General features: G+C 50.1%; 1 protein-coding gene across 1 annotated transcript in view; it reads left to right on the forward strand.

Moving 5' to 3' along the window:
• Positions 1-15708, forward strand: part of Col15a1 (collagen type XV alpha 1 chain) — a 115091-nt gene that overhangs the window by 50829 nt on the left and 48554 nt on the right. The window contains exons 8-13 of the mRNA XM_045142240.1: positions 3018-3152; positions 4663-4809; positions 6547-6696; positions 7137-7268; positions 12728-12781; positions 15285-15380. Coding sequence (XP_044998175.1) covers positions 3018-3152; positions 4663-4809; positions 6547-6696; positions 7137-7268; positions 12728-12781; positions 15285-15380 — 714 coding nt within the window. The remainder of the gene's footprint in view (positions 1-3017; positions 3153-4662; positions 4810-6546; positions 6697-7136; positions 7269-12727; positions 12782-15284; positions 15381-15708) is intronic.

Consider the following 15708-nt stretch of genomic DNA (forward strand, 5'->3'; position numbering starts at 1 on the left):
GCCATCTGAAAAGAGAAGATTCTCTACCCAAAGTGAGAGTAGTATTAATGTAAGGGTATAAATATTAAGAGAAGTGCTTACTGGGCAGTTTGATAAGCATAGCATATACACTTATCCAGACATCAGCAGATGTTACACCCCTATGGCTCATGACTAACCCTGTTTTAAATTTTCAGTATCAGGGATGTGTTCCCCCGCCATGGAGTGGGCCTCCAGTCCAATTGGAGGGCAGTTGGTTTCCACCATGACAGATGTGCCACTTTTGCACCCGCTGGCTCATTTGGCCTGGCTGGCCAATTATAAGGCTTGCAATATCCACTGTTGAGTATCTTCACTGGTGGTATCTCTCTCCTATTGAACTACATGTAGAATGGCTTCTTCTAGCTTTCTGTCAGCTGGTCTACATGGAGGAGGTTATCAGCTCAGTTCCAGCAGGATTTCTCAGTGGCCTTGCAGCCCAAGTATGTGGGGTCTTCAGCAATAGGGTCTTACCATCTATTCCTGGTGGGAAACCAAGGGCCTTGGCAATGGCCTGTGATGTTTTGGGGGCATCAGGGACCTCCCTGGCCAACAACTCACATCCCATCCCTGGCACTGAAAATTTTCTAACAACAATGTATGGCTCCTGAGTGTTCCATTGTCCAAAACTGGAGGATTCCATATGATTTATTTGCATCCTCTTAGAGTTTGATTAGCCCTCCCTCCACCTTTCCTTTACTCAATCTCTTCCCCTGACCTCCCTTTGGGCCTTTTCACCCCCATTAATCGATTCTTCTACTTACATATATACAATACCAACCTATTAAGTCTTTCTCCTTGCATACATATTCAGGCCTGTGGCAGACCAGAAATCTGTTGGGAAGCAAGCCAGCTTAGAGGTTTCCTCTGTTTGTAACTTCTGTCTGTCCTCCCCACACTCTATGACTCCCTCCTTACAGCCGCTGTTTTCAACAGCTGCAGAGCCTGGCCCACCTGGAGAAAAGGGCATGACTTGGGTGGGTCACATTGTGACCTGGGCCTTCCATATGAGTGGTTCTTGATTACTGAACTTTTTCTCGGAGGGTTGGGGTTCTAAAGTCCCATTATTGGCATTTTAACTCCTGCTTGAGCTTCCCCCACCCTGTGCCTTGTTGGGTACCCTGAGCCTCTGGGGATTCCATTTTCAAGATAGCTTTGGCCAGCTCTCCATGGAGGGGTCCTACCATATCATCCCCTAGTAAGACCACCTGTGGATGGATCCTGCCAGCCTCCTAAGCCCCAGAGCTGAATGCCTAACTTCTACCTTTGGTCTTTGGTGTCAGTCCCTATGTCTCCCAAACCCCAAGGAACATATACCCAGCTCACCCAAGGTTCTGTAGGAGAGGGAGAGGAGGGCCAAGGAACTTCTCTCCAAGGCAATCCTCCTGTCCAGACTCTCCAGCCCACAGCAGATCCTGAGTTGATTCTTTCAGAGCTTGGGTGGGTCACTGCAGGTACAACGGCCACCACGCTCTGGCTCTTAGCAGACCCTGTAAGTAGCCTGGCAACTTCCTTTTGCAAGTGGAATTGTACTTGCCCCTTGGGGCTTCAGTTGACCTCAAGTCTGAGAGTCTCGTTTGTTATCTTGTGACATCATCTTTCTTCTCACTATTTTTGGGATAGGTCTACAAGGGCTTATTGTATTTTATGAAAAAGAGTTCTAAGGTCAAGTAAAGTTCAGAATGCTCCAATTTGTCTTCCTCCTTTTATAAACTCTGAGAAGTCCTGTAGCAAGGAAATTGGTCTATCAGTGGAATATGTTTAGCATCTAAAGAATTTTTTTTTTTTTTTGCAAAAAAGCAATTGAATTAAGAGAGGGGCATGATGATGCATGCCTTTAATCCCAGTACTTGGAGGGGGCACAGGTAGTAGGATAATGATGAGTTCGAGGCCAGCCTGAGACTACAGAGTGAATTCCAGGTCAGCCTTTGCCTAGAGGGAGACCCTACCTTGAAAAAACAAACAAAAAACTTAATTAAAACTAAAAAGGTAAGGGATAAAGAGATGGCTCAGTGAGTAAGAGCCCTTCCCATACAAGTATGAGGGCCTGAGGAGACCAGAGATTGCTTGAGTTCATTTCTCTAGTACCCACATAAACAACAGTGCCTGGTCATGAATGTCTGTAACCCCAGTCCTGTGGTGAGCAGAGGCCAGAGGACAATCACTGAGGTTTGAAAAACTGACACACTCCAGAATCAGTGAGAAACCCCGTCTCAAGGAAACACATGTATGAGTGAGGGAGAGGGCACACTCACTTGTTCTCCACATGTGCACACATGATACATATACAAACTACACACATATACCCCATTCTACACACACACACACACACACACACACACACACACACACACACACACGTGAAAACTTAAAACTTTAGCAAATGGGGATAAACATGATCTGTTTGGCAGCATCAGCTGCCACAGCTGTTCTTTCCTGGGTTTTTTTTTTTTTTTTTTTTGCCTGTGTTCTGTAAGCCTTGGGAAATCTACATTACTCAGAGGAAACTGAGTCACAAAGGAGGAGAGGAAGGAGTGTCTGGACAGGAGAAGGCTGAGGAGCTCAGAGGCATTGCCAGCTCAAGTCTGAAGGACTTATCATGGGCAATACTATTGTCCCTTTGTTTAGATGGGTGTATGGGGGAGGTCCCAGGAGGTCCATATGTCTAGACAGAATGTCCAGAGCTGGAGCAGACTGACTCAGGAGACCTTGACCTGTGGTCACTGGACATACAAACAGATGAGAGGATCAAACATGGGACATTGGTGCCTTGGAAATGTTTCCTGTCCCTGGGCTTGGCAAGCCTGGACTTGGTGTGGGTCTAGGGTGAAGGCATAAACGTGGAAGTGCCCTGAGGTCGAGAAGCTACAGAAATGCCAAGTGCCAGAGGATGTGCGTGGTGATGAGGGGAGCCCGGGTGCCCCGTTCCTTTCAGCCATAGGCATGGGCAGGTATGACGGGCTTGGTAGCAAGGTCTCTCATGATGCCCTTGTTTCCAGGTGCCGTCAGCAACAGTGACAGGGGAAGCCAAGGAGCCTGTTACCACTGCCCAGGGCACAGAGATTGGCAGTGTGCCCACTGGGAGACCACCTCTGGCCATGTCCACCCAGAACCTCAGGGAAGTGTCCACTCTCGTAAGTAGCTCAAGCATACACTTCATCCCCCTGCCTTGGTAAGCTGGGTGGTCACCCCAGATAGGAGCAGGCACCGGCCTTCCTCATCTGCCTGCACAGGGTGGGATGAGAGCGCGGTGGGGCTGAGTGTGCGTGGGCCCGGAGCAGCCGGCTACAGGGTGCATGGACTTGATGGACTTTGATGGACTTGAGGTTTGCAGAGCGCTGTGCCAGGCCTGGTGGTGCTTCAGATACACTGTGTGCCTATAGACATAGTGGTTAAGGTTCTAGAGAATCCCAGGATGCCCTGAGAGCACAGGAAAAAAAAAGACCCAGAGGACTCAGGGATCAGGGAGGTTGGGAGATGAGTCTGGGAGTTTGAAGAGAGTTGCTGAGCAGATAGGATGACGGGAGTTCTCGGAGGGAGACCAGGGGAGCTAGGGCCTGGAGGCTGTGCAAGGACGAACCAAGAGCAGTATCCATGGAATGGGCCCGGGATGAGAAGACGGGGCCAGAGAGGTCCAGACCTAGGAGGCCTTCTGCCAGAGGGTCAAAGAACATCCAGTGGAAGTGGGAAGCCACCAATAAAAGGAACTAGGTAGAGATCATAGTCAGATTAGCATTCTAGAAAGATCATCCTGGCTTCTGAGTGGAGAAAGGAAAGGAGAAGCAAGCCTAGATGCGAGAGGGTATGGATTCAAGCCTGCATCCTGGTCTTCCTGAGCCCTGGTGTCTGCTGGCTCTAGAGAGAGGATGAACATGTCAGATCCCACTAGAAGTCCCAGTGAGTAAGAGACTTAAAAGTGTCCATTGAGGGCTGGGGGGATGACTTAGTGGTTAAGACGTTTGCTTGCAAAGCCAAAGGACCCAGGTTCAATTCCCCAGGACCCATGTAAGCCATATGCATAAGGTGGCACATGCATCTGGAGTTTGTTTGCAGTGGCTGGAGGCCCTGGTGTGCCCATTCTCTCTGTCTCTCTCTCTCTCGCTCTCTCAAATAAATAAAAAAAAAATAAATAACTTTTAAAAAATTTATTTATTTATTTATTTGAGAGCGACAGACACAGAGAGAAAGACAGATAGAGGGAGAGAGAGAGAATGGGCGCGCCAGGGCTTCCAGCCTCTGCAAACGAACTCCAGACGCGTGCACTCCCTTGTGCATCTGGCTAACGTGGGACCTGGGGAACTGAGCCTCGAACCGGAGTCCTTAGGCTTCACAGTCAAGCGCTTAACCGCTAAGCCATCTCTCCAGCCCATAAATAACTTTTTAAAACACTTTTTAAAACGTGTCCATTGAATATCAGCATGACTCCTAGTGGCACTGGGCGAGCAGTGTTAGGCTGTGGCAGGCCCTGAGTGGGAGACAGGAGTGGTCAGGCGTTCAGCAAGTGTGTATCACTAAAGGCAGCAGGTAAGAGGAGGGACAGAGCACAGGTACAAGGGCTTTGGCTCTCTGGCCCCTCCAGCTGTATCCCGATGGACTGGGGCAGTGGTCCTCTGAGGTGGCCCTTCAGGATGTCTTTCCGCTCAGGATCCAGAGAATGAAGAGACTCTAGCAACATCCGCAGCAGGGAAGGCCGAGGTGCCCACCAGCACTGCTGGGCAAGCAGACACTGGCAGCATGACACCCGGGGAACCAGCCCTGACCACAGCCCCCCAGATGGAAGGAACCACTCTGGTGAGGACCAGCTTCTCATGCTCTGCACACCCAGGGGTGGGGCGCCTCTGACCAACACTGGCTTTGGGGTATGGCTCACCAACCTAAGTATATGGTACAGCCCCTTCGCATTAGCCAGGTCCAGGAAGGGCTGTGTGGTCAGAGCGGGGAGGAGTCCCAGAGCTGTGTACAGAGCCTTCTGCCTCCACCAGCACAGGCCGGGAGTCAGGGGAGGCCAGAGGGGACAAGATGACGCTGAAGAAGACTGTCAAAGGGAGAAGGGAAGAGATCAGAGTGCAGCAAGGTGGTGGGCATGGCCAGGCCTTCTCAGCCATGCCACCTTCAGAGAAGAGACACCCCTGAAGGCTGGATACTGGACCAGCCTGTCCCTAGGGTGTCCCCACAATGGCTCTTCACTCATTGGATTCAAACCTACCTCCTCATGGCTACTTCTGTGTCCTCACCTTATGTGAGGGACAGCCCTTGACCCCCAAGCTGCTTCACACAGAATTCTCTCCCCTCTTCCTTTCATCCCATATCCCATCAAGGAGTTTTCTACCTCCATCCATTATGAATCCACCTGCACTGTCCTTCTCCAGTGTGGGGGCCACTGGACAGAGCCATCTTGTCCCTAGTCTGGTGATTGTCCAAGCTCTTCCTCCTTGACCTCTTCATCTTCTCTCACAATGCGTCTCTTGGTGTCTGCCTTCTGCAGCGTAGCCTCCTGTCTTTCTGACATGCAGAACTAGCTCCTGTGAGAAGCCAGCCAGGGTTTGACCACACCTCAGGCCCCTCTGTCACCAGTCTGGCACTGTAGTCTCCCACTTTAATCTTCATTCACTTTCTTGCTGCCTGGCACTTTTGCCATGACCCTTCTCTCAACAGAGAGCCTCTTCCTGCCTGACCCCTGCCCCCTCTCGTGTGTCCTTCCGAGTTAGCTCAAATATCGCTTCCTCAGAAAGATGTCATTTGGGACTGTGCTGCGTCCTCATCCTTGGACATCATTATCACTGTCCCTGGCAGCCAACTCAGTCCCTAGTGCATGCCTAGCTCCTTAGCAGAACACAAGCTTGGTGGGGACAGGCCTCAGTGATCTCTGGTTCGTGGATCTGCTTGCTCCTGCCACGTGGTCAGTGTGGAATGAATTTGCTGAACGATTGCACAGAGGGCAAAGGGCTTCCACGTGCGTGGCTTCCTGTGTGTGGCATGCCTGGCAGGCAGCCTCCTTGCTCACTCTGTGTCCATGCAGTTAAACCCTAGTGATGCTGGCCAGGGACGGAGCTCTCCAGGCTACCTGAATGTGACATGGATGATTTCAGAGAACAAAGTGGTCTCTTTTTCCCTTTCTTCTTTTCCTTCCCTTTCTTCTTTGAAGACAAAGTATTTATTAGAGGAAGGGAAAACTAAGGATCAGGCCTCAGTTCCAGCAAGTCTTAGCTTGATAGAATTAGAACTTGGGCTACAGCACTCTCTGTAGAAGTGGTGAGCTCCCCGTGACTGGAAGTATGCCAACAGCCCAGATAAACGCTGGGCAGAGATGTCCCAGGGAGATGCCAGGGGCGGGCCGTGCATTCTGACCCTGTGCTGCCCCAGGGTTCTGTGCTCTGAGGTTTAGTCCTCCCTCCATGAGCAACAGGAAAGGTGCAGGGAGCTGCTGTGATCCGATGCCCCGTGGTTTCCTTCCTGCAGCCATGTGCATACCCACCGAGGCTGGGTGCGGCCCATGTGGGACAGTCTCTCATGCCGGTTCTGTTGCAGGGTTCAAGTGGCAGAGAATGGTCGGGCACAACTGCAGCTGCCTCCAGAGTGCCGCTCCGCACTTTTGAGGAAGAGGAAGCCAGCGGAGCTGCCACAGACAGCCTGGCTGCTTTCACCCACGCAGTAGACCTTGGACAAGGGGTCACTTCTGTAAGTCCCAGTAGCGTCCTCACTAGGTCATGGGGGACAGAAAGGTTGGCATCCTGAACCAGGAGCAGCTAGCATCCCGCAAAGAGATGCATGTGCCTTTAAGTCTGTTGTGAGGCGTCTATGAAGACACTGGCCAGACAGGGAGGATGGCAGTGACAGAAGGACAGAAGGGGCCAGGCACTGGGTTTTGTTCCAAAACCTGCTCCCGTCTATCTTTGACCACAGACTTTCTTAGAGACAAGTGGCCCAAAGGTGGGAGGGGTTGCAAGGGGCAGTGTCCTTAGAAGAGATGGGGGCTTCTGAGATGTGTGAGTCATGCTTCTGTAGCTTTGTTGGACATGCTGAGCAAGTGTTGAACATGGTCACCGTAGGAGTGACAACACCGCTCCCGCAGCTCATGGACTAAGTGACAGGATTCCTTACGCTGACTTCCTTTGCAGGCACCTGCTGACGGGGAAGACGTGGTGGAGGCCTCCACGGAGGAGCCTGGAGGGGAGGGGTCTGGCGGAGCACCCCCTGGCGGGCCTCCACTCCCTATGCCCACTGTGACTCCTGAGAGACAGGTCACTCTGGTAAGTGGCCTAGAGGTGTTGCCTCGGCTGGCAGATCTTACAGGGTGGAAAAAGGCCATCCTGGCCTTCTCAGGGTCAGTTTTCATATTGGCTCATAAATTTGGGCATTTGAAGGACTTCAACATGGTTATATGAAGGACAGTACAGTTTGGGAAGGAAAACACAAGAAGTCAAGATGGCAGAGTCCCAGCTCCCAGTCCCCAACTGCCTTTGTGATTGAAGCGAGATCTTTCTGAATGGCAGAGATGCCCTAGTGTGCAAACTTCCAACCTTGGGACCCAGTAGGGACTGTATGGACATGGAAGCATGAATGGCATATGTGGGGGACCTGCCACATTCTCTCAGCATCAGACTCCAGGGCTGTGGGTTGCTACTGGGTGAGCTCCGGTAATCTTTTGGCTTTTCTGGGACTACTTCTGGCCTGAAGGGGCTTTGTGGGGTCAGATTGTAAGGTGTTTAGAACTCTGTGCACACACATGTGATTGCCACCACCCAAGAGTTGTCCCTTTGTCTTAGAAAAGTAGGAAACCCAGACTTGGGCTTGTGCAAGGCAGGGAGTGAAATCGCTCTTGAGACTGAAGACTGTTCCAGAGGAAAACCTGCGGCTGATGACCAGCTTCGGAGTGTCTGTCAGTTCCTGAGCAATAGCACTTGGGCGCAGATGCTCTGGGAGCCATGCATGACTCAGAGTCTAGCCTTGTGGCCCTTTAGCTGCAGCACTCCAGGACAAACCTGTGAGCCCAGGCAGGGTGGGAGAGCTCTCTGGACATCCTGAATGACCTTTGTCCACAGGCTTCTTTCAGTCGCCTGCTGGTCACCACGCTGCTTCCTGTCTGTGCGATTAGACAGGACACTGACACGTGGCATTTCTGGAGTGTCATCCAGATGCTCAGAGGCAGAGAGGAACTCATGGTCCGTGGCAGGAAATAAGCTATCTGAAGGGACACTGGTGGAGCACTGTTTTCCAGATATCTGATCCAACTCACCTCCATCCTCCCATGTAGGATGAACCCTTTTCATTCTAGACATGAGCCGAGGAACTCAGCAAGGCAGAATCGCCTCCAACTATTCCAGGCTGAGTGGCCAGGCTGGGGTCAGCCTCAGTCTGCCAGTGTGTGTAACTCCTGCCTTGAAGCTTTATCTGCCTGTGTCCTCATAGCTGAGCATCGAGGAGCAGGAGGTTTTTCTCTAGAACTATCTTCAACCTGAAGAGCCTAAGCCTGAAGGGGAGCCAGGGGTAAGGGCCTACATCCAAGGAAGCCATTGACTTTTAGAAGCCCTGAGTCCCTCCTCATCCGCGAAGGAGGGTGCAGAACAAGGTCGCTCATTTCTAACCCCAGGTGCACACTAGAGGCTGGTGGGCAGCTCAGAGCCCTGTGGCACCGGACTCCATTGATGACTTCATGAGTAAGGCATGGGGCTGGAGCTCCAGAGAGCTTGTTCTCACGGTGAACAGCCCTGGGAGCTGCTGGCTGGCTGGGATGCCATGATCTAGTCACAGTCCATGCACCATGAGTCCCCAACACTGTCCCTCTGCTCCCAACTCCACAGCATGTGCAAGGCCAACACCATATCCTCTGGGGTGCCACATTCCGAGCAGGCAGAGCTTCCTCTTTGTTTTAAACCTTTTCATTATTAAACATCTAGAATCTTGGGCTGGAGATATGGCTCAGTGGCTAAGGTGCTTCCCTGCAAAGCCAAAGAACCCAGGTTTGATTCCCCAGTACCCACGTAAGCCAGATGCATGCATCTGGAGTTCGTCTGCAGTGGCTAGAGGCCCTAGCACACCCATTTTCTCTCTCTCTCTCTCTCTCTCTTTCTCTCTTTCAAATAACTAAAATAAAATAAACTTCAAAAAATAATTTTAAAAAATCTAGAAACTTAAGGCTAGGGAGATGGCCTAGCAGATGAAGTACAGATCCCAACTCAGGGGGCTCTGTAAAACCCGGATGTTATAACAGGCATCCATGATCCCAGCATGCCTATGGGGAGATGGGAAGAGGAGACGCATGCTCATGGGTCAGTGAGTCTGGTGACCACTGCAGTGGACAATGAAAGGCCCAGCCCCAAACTAGGAGGAAGGTGAGGACTGACACCCAAAAAGGTCCTTCACCCTCCACATGTGTGCCATGGTGTGCACATGCCCTCTCTCTCACGCATACATACATAAGGCACACAAACACACCGGCAAAGGGGGTCATAATGGCGTGAACTACTCCCTACAGAGCCAGTGTGAATAAGCACCAATGCTGTGCCAATCTTGCCTTGCCTTTCCTCTTCCTCCTCCTTCACCATGTTTTCGGAGGGAAGAAGTTGTCATGCCAGTTCACTTGTTGATGATTCAATGCATATTGCCATTAGGTTGATCTGGAACCTTTGTTCTTTTTTTTTTTTTTTTGCCATAGCCACAGTATGATTATCCATCAAACAGTGGCTCCTTTATATTATCTAATACTCTGGTTGACTTTTAAAATGCCTTGTTAGTTGACTCTGAATCCAAACAACGTCTACACATTATGCACGTTGATGTCTCTCAAGTATTTTCTAATCGGTCTCCCACCTGTTTTTTTCTGCTTGCTTTTGGTATATGGGAGAAACTTAACAAGTTGTCCTCTTATCCTTGATTTTTCTGCTCTGAGAAGTTGGCCAGGCCAGCCATGCTGGTGGGGGTGATGAGGATTTGCTTCTGGGAAACTCTGTCTACATATATTAACAACCATAAAATTGCCTATTAACAACCAGAAGTGAACCACCACAAAATTGTGACCAGGACCTTCAGTTCTCCAGCTCCATCTTAGTGGAGAAAGTCTGTTGATTATAAGAAAAGCTTTGTTCACATGGATGTTAATCTTAATATTGTCCAGGCAAGAGGGAAATTGGACATGATTTAATTATCCAGCAATAGTAGAGTAACTGAATTAAAGTCTATTCAAATAATGGAACATTAGGAAATATTGGCATTATTCTTATTAGTACTTAATGGTAGGAAAATGCTTACCATATCATGTTAAGTGAAAGAAGCTGGTAATAAAGTTGAGTATGTTATGTATATTTTTAAGAAGCTAAGACCACACAACATGCTTCTAGAAGGAAGTGCCCTCCCTAAATGTTGGCCATGATTGCCTCAAAGTGGTAAAATTTTGGGAGGTTGTTAGATTATTCATGCATCTTGGTGTTTTCTACCATGAGGAAAACAGTAGATTTTTTTAAATACTGTTTTTGCTTTTGTGGCACTTGGAATTGTACCCAAGCCTTTGTGCATGCTTGGCAAGTATTCTACCACTGAGCTACATCAGCTGTCCTTTACAACAGCCTTTTCTTCAATCTCCGAAGGGGGGTTAGAGAGGTGGCTAAGTGGCTAAGTGCACTTTTTTCACAGGCAGGATGGCTGGAGGGGACTTGGATAACTGAGTTTGAATCCCCAAAACCCACATAAATACCTGGGTGTGGTCACTATTAAGACAGAGTGTAACCCCTGCCCTGTGGGGAGCATAGAATCAGCGACTGGAGGGAAAATCTCTGAGACTTGCAAAAACAGCCAACTCCAGAAACAGTGAAGAGATTCAACCTCAAGGAAGACAAGGGATGAGAAGTGTGTGTGTGTGGGGGGAGCTGCAGTCAGGTTGGCATTGCTACCAGAAATCACCCAAACAAGAGAAGCTTGTGGAAAAAAGGTTTATTTTGGCTTACAGACTCGAGGGGAAGCTCCATCATGGCAGGTGGAAAATGATGGTGTGAGCAGAGGGTGAACATCACCTCCTGACCAACATCAGGTGGACAACAGCAACGGGAGAGTGTGCCAAACACTGGCAAGCGCAAGCTGGCTGTAACACCCATAAGCCTGCCCCCCAACAATTCAATGTCTCCAGGAGGTGTTAATTCCTGAGTCGCCATCAGCTGGGAACCTATCATTATAAGGGACACCTGAATCAAACTACCACAGAGGGGAATACCTGATGTTCCCCTCTGGCCTTCATGCACACACAGGACATTGCATCTTCACATGCATGTGCATACACCACACACATACCACGTCACACCTCCTACATACACAACATATAAATAAATAAATGTCTAAGGTGATAGAAGATAGAAGGAAAGAGGAAGAGAGGAAGTGAGGGTGAGTGAGAGAGAGATTGAGAGAGAGAGAACGACAAGGAGGAGAATGAATACACAGTGCAGCATCTTGGTTTATAGCTTATGAAAGCAGATCTCCTGCAAATGCCTGTGTTAGAGACCTGCCATGAACAGCAGCTGACATTGCAGAGAGCTCAAAAGCACGTAGGGATGGTCAAGAGAGAACCTACTGGAATATTTTTGGCATCATTTTGATTCTTAGAGTCACCCAGTGAGTACAGTGGCAGCATCTAAACCTGGCTGTGCCACTCATCTGCAGCCAGTCTCTTCACCTCTCCCTGTGTCCCTGTAAGGATGAAGATCGCAGTCATCGTCCCTGCCTCTTGATTTGTGGCAAGGACTAAATGAATTAATGTACAGAAAGCTTCGCCTAGCACATAGTGCTTGCTCAATAAATTAGCTATATAGAATTACTTTTCAGATGAGGTGCAGAGAGGCTTGTCAGGACTTTGCTTAAGGCTGTATCATTCCCACAAGTAGGAGTGACATTATGGTGTCTGGACTTCATATCTTGGGTTTCTGTACTTTTCCACGGCTACCATACTCAGACATGAGCCTGAAGTTGGTTAGCCAAGCCAGCAGTGGTGAACATGAAGCCATTGCATTTCTGAGCACTAACTAGACACAGAATGTTTCAACAGTGCATGCAGAGCATTGCTGTTGAAATAAACCAATAGATTTTAAAGATTTTAGGGTTATGGAACTAACTGGAAAAAGTTGAGGCATCAATCTGGGTGATGCCAAATGCCATGGTCTTCAGTGGTCACTTGACAAATAGGTGCTTGGAGCCTGTGGTCTACTGGGTTGTTGCAGTGACCTTCTTGTTGCTGGGACAGAACACCCAACCAGATGCAGCTGATGGCAGGAAAGGGTTTAGTTTGCCTTACAGGTTCAAGAAGAAGTTTCATTATGGCAGGAAAGCATGGCAGAGCAGAGACTGGACATCACATCTTGCCACAGCAGCTGGCAGGAAGCAGCAAGAGTGCACAAACCTGCAATGGCAAGCTGGGCTACTAAACCTAAGGTCCTTCCCCAATGACACACCTCCTCCAACTAGGTTCCACCTCCCAGATTTCCACCAGCTGGGGCTCAGTGTGAGGCTTAATCATAAATACATGATATTGTGAGGGACATTTCACATTCAAATTACCACACAGGCGCAGAGGACACAGAAGTGACCATCACCTCTCTCAACATGGGCTTGCTGACTTCAGACAGTACAATCCTTCAGCTTTCTAGATGGGGCCAGGAATAGTCTCAGAGTTCAGCAACTGCATGTCCCAAAGATCCTGTGACCACATTTTGACCAAATCTTGTTTCAGGCACAAGGAGTACACATGGGAACAACGGGACAGGCCGCACCCACAGAAGAAAAGGTTTGTGTTGTTACTGTTACAGAGAATACACTCAGTTAAGTGTGATGAGAGTATATTTGGGGTAAATTTAGCAGATTCTGGTAATGGTGGTGATGAAAGCATCAAGTGAGGTCCCTAAAGGAGATGCACTGGGCATTCTTCTGGGAGAAGCACGAGAACTGGCACAGCCTGGTTCGTCTCCCATGACCAGTTAGTGACCTTGACCAAGTCCTATGACCTCCATGAGCCTCATATCTGTCATGGAAAGTCCTCTGGATTCAGGTGCTCTGGCCCAGGGATTCCTCCTGAAAAAACCGGCAAGTAAAAGCATCTGAGGACTTCAGTCCTGGGCTGACTCTCGACAGCTGCAGGATCTCCAGATGGTTTGGCCACTCCCTCACTCTGGCTTCATAAGCTATAGGACTGGACCGTGGTGATAACTGCAAAGTTGTGACCAGGATGAAGGGCGGGAAGTTGAGGCAAACATGGCCCAGTGTCTAGAGATAATAAGTTCCTCTCCTGAAAGGACTGCTGTGGCAAACCATGCCCAAGAGTTTGCCTCATAGTGACCCCTCCTGTGGACCACAGTGGGTCCTGCTCTAGCAGTCTACTCTGGCCTCAGGTAGCACCTTATCGACCTCAGGTCTAGCCCACTGCTCCTCTTCAGCTCCCTCAGGAAGTCGTCCCTGGGGAAGACGGTGCCAGGGCTTTGAGCCTAAGAGCCTACCTCACAGGGGTGGGATGGGAGGACTGCACCCCAGATGGCGTGTGTGCCTTTCTTTCTGCCTCTGGCCACTTCAGGGAACCTCAGAGGCACCGGGGCCCCTCAGGAGCTACAAAAGGACCTAAGAAGGGTCTGACAACACCCATAGGTTGGGATTTCACTGCTGAAGTGTCCATTCTCCTTTTGTTTATTTCAGCCATTCTGTCACTTTATTTTTCAGGCCAGTGGTTCCTCTGTAGCTTTGGGGAATTCAGAGGACCTTTGAGGCTAGTACTCTCATTTTTCTTTTCTCATCCTCCTTCCCACATGGGAACATTGGCATTCTAAAGGCATTTCCTGAACACCAGGTATGCCAGATGCCGGGACATGCAGGTGCTCCCTGGAGGGGTCCAGGATCCCGGGAAGGCAGACCTGTCATTCTGGCAGAGCCCAGATCAGGGCTGGGGTGGATCTGGGCAATAAGGGGGTATGTACAATATGTGTCCACACTCTCAGCTCTTCCCACATCCCCCCCCTTTCCTAGTGTGGTGCAGGAACAAAGCCAGTGAACCCAGGGTTTGGGGAGAAGGAAGAGCAAGAGTATATCTCTGGGCTGACCCTATAGAGCACAGTGCTTTTATCATTGTGGGTTCAGAGCTTGAATGAGTAGTCTCTGCGGAGAGGAAAGGGCACCTCACTGACCTATATACAAGTCTCTTTAGGATGATGCTAGACAGGGGCTTCCTGGTCCTCTAGACACTCTGACCCTGCCAAACCCACAGCAAGATTGCCACCCAGGCAATCACACCCACAGCATTCAAGGACAGTCGCAAGCCGGAATTCTTCTAGTCAGGCTTCCCTTGCACTCGAACTCTGCAGAGTGCTGCCCTGCATTCATTTACGTCTCATTTATCTCCTGCACCCCAAGGGGCCCAGAAGGTTTGACCCAGTACTTCCTAACGTAACTCATCACCCTGGCCTCAGCCTTGCTCCTCCCCTTGGTATCCCCATTTCTGGAATGGCACCCCATCTACCTGCCTGAGGAAGTATCTTCAAGGGGCCTCTCCCTGTCAGCTCCTCATCCAGGCCACCTACTGCTCCCTTAAGTCTACTGTGCTATGCTTCCTCCTCCTCCAGACAAGGGCAACAGCCTTCTAATCCATCTCCCTGCTTCCATCACCACCCTTCTCCAGACCTATAGACCTTCCTGCACCAGCTAACCCCAAACCCAAACCCAGCTCCTCCTTGGGCCTCTCAGCAGGGACACACACACACACACACACACATACTCTTAATGAGGAAATGGATCTTGCCTGGTTTCTGTCTTCATGAAAAAAAAATAGCAGAAAGGTATCTGGAAAGTGCAATTCTTGTTGCTTCTTCGGAGACACTTGATCTTGTGCTGAGCTCTGGACACCCAAGGGGTCTCAAAAGTGGGCTTTCCCATAAGGAGGCCAACAGACACCCAAACAACTGAGCTTCTAGCCATGTAGCCCCAGTCCCAGCTAAGACCTGGACATATTGCACAGAGAAGGGGAGGTGGGCTCCAGAGTGCAGGTTTCACACTGGAGGCGATTGTGAAACTAGGCGTGAAGGGAAGAGCAAGGATTGAAAGGTGACTGAGGCATGGCCACCTGTGGGCTGGACAGTGAGGCTGTCGAGGCAGGAGGGCAGCTGGATAAGGGCATGAGCGGCAACTCCAGAAGGGAAGTTGGCCATAGACATTTTAGGAAAACAGAATATGGAAAAACTCCTGGTGGCGTGGCTGTCCTTGGAGGCTGGTGGTTGATTCCAAGTTGTGGGAATTTCTTCTCTCTGCAGGTGGGAGTGGAGGCTGAGGGCTCCGGCCAGGGCTGGGGCCTAGATGTCGGCGGCTCGGGGTCCGGAGACGCGGAGGGCAGTGAGGAGCTGTTGAGAGTGAGTGTGAGGGGCGCTGAGGCCTGGTGTCTGGAGGGAGGGCTGCAGGGCTGACGGTGGGTGAGTCCAGACTGGCCACTGTGGGAGAATGTTGGCATTGAGTTTGTGGGGTTCATCATACCTCCCTTTCCCTTTGATTTATTTTTACTTTTATTGTTTGGTTTTTCAAGGTAGGGTCTCACTTTAGCTCAGGCTGACCTGGAATTCATTATGTAGTCTCAGGTCCAGTCCTCCTGCCTCTGCCTCCCAAGTGCTAGGATTAAAGGCGTGTGCCACCATGCCCGGCTTTTCCCTTTGATGTTTATGTTTGGAATGCTCCACTTTGAGT

The sequence above is a fragment of the Jaculus jaculus genome, chromosome 1 (assembly GCF_020740685.1).
Source record: "Jaculus jaculus isolate mJacJac1 chromosome 1, mJacJac1.mat.Y.cur, whole genome shotgun sequence".
NCBI classification, from domain to species: domain Eukaryota; kingdom Metazoa; phylum Chordata; class Mammalia; order Rodentia; family Dipodidae; genus Jaculus; species Jaculus jaculus.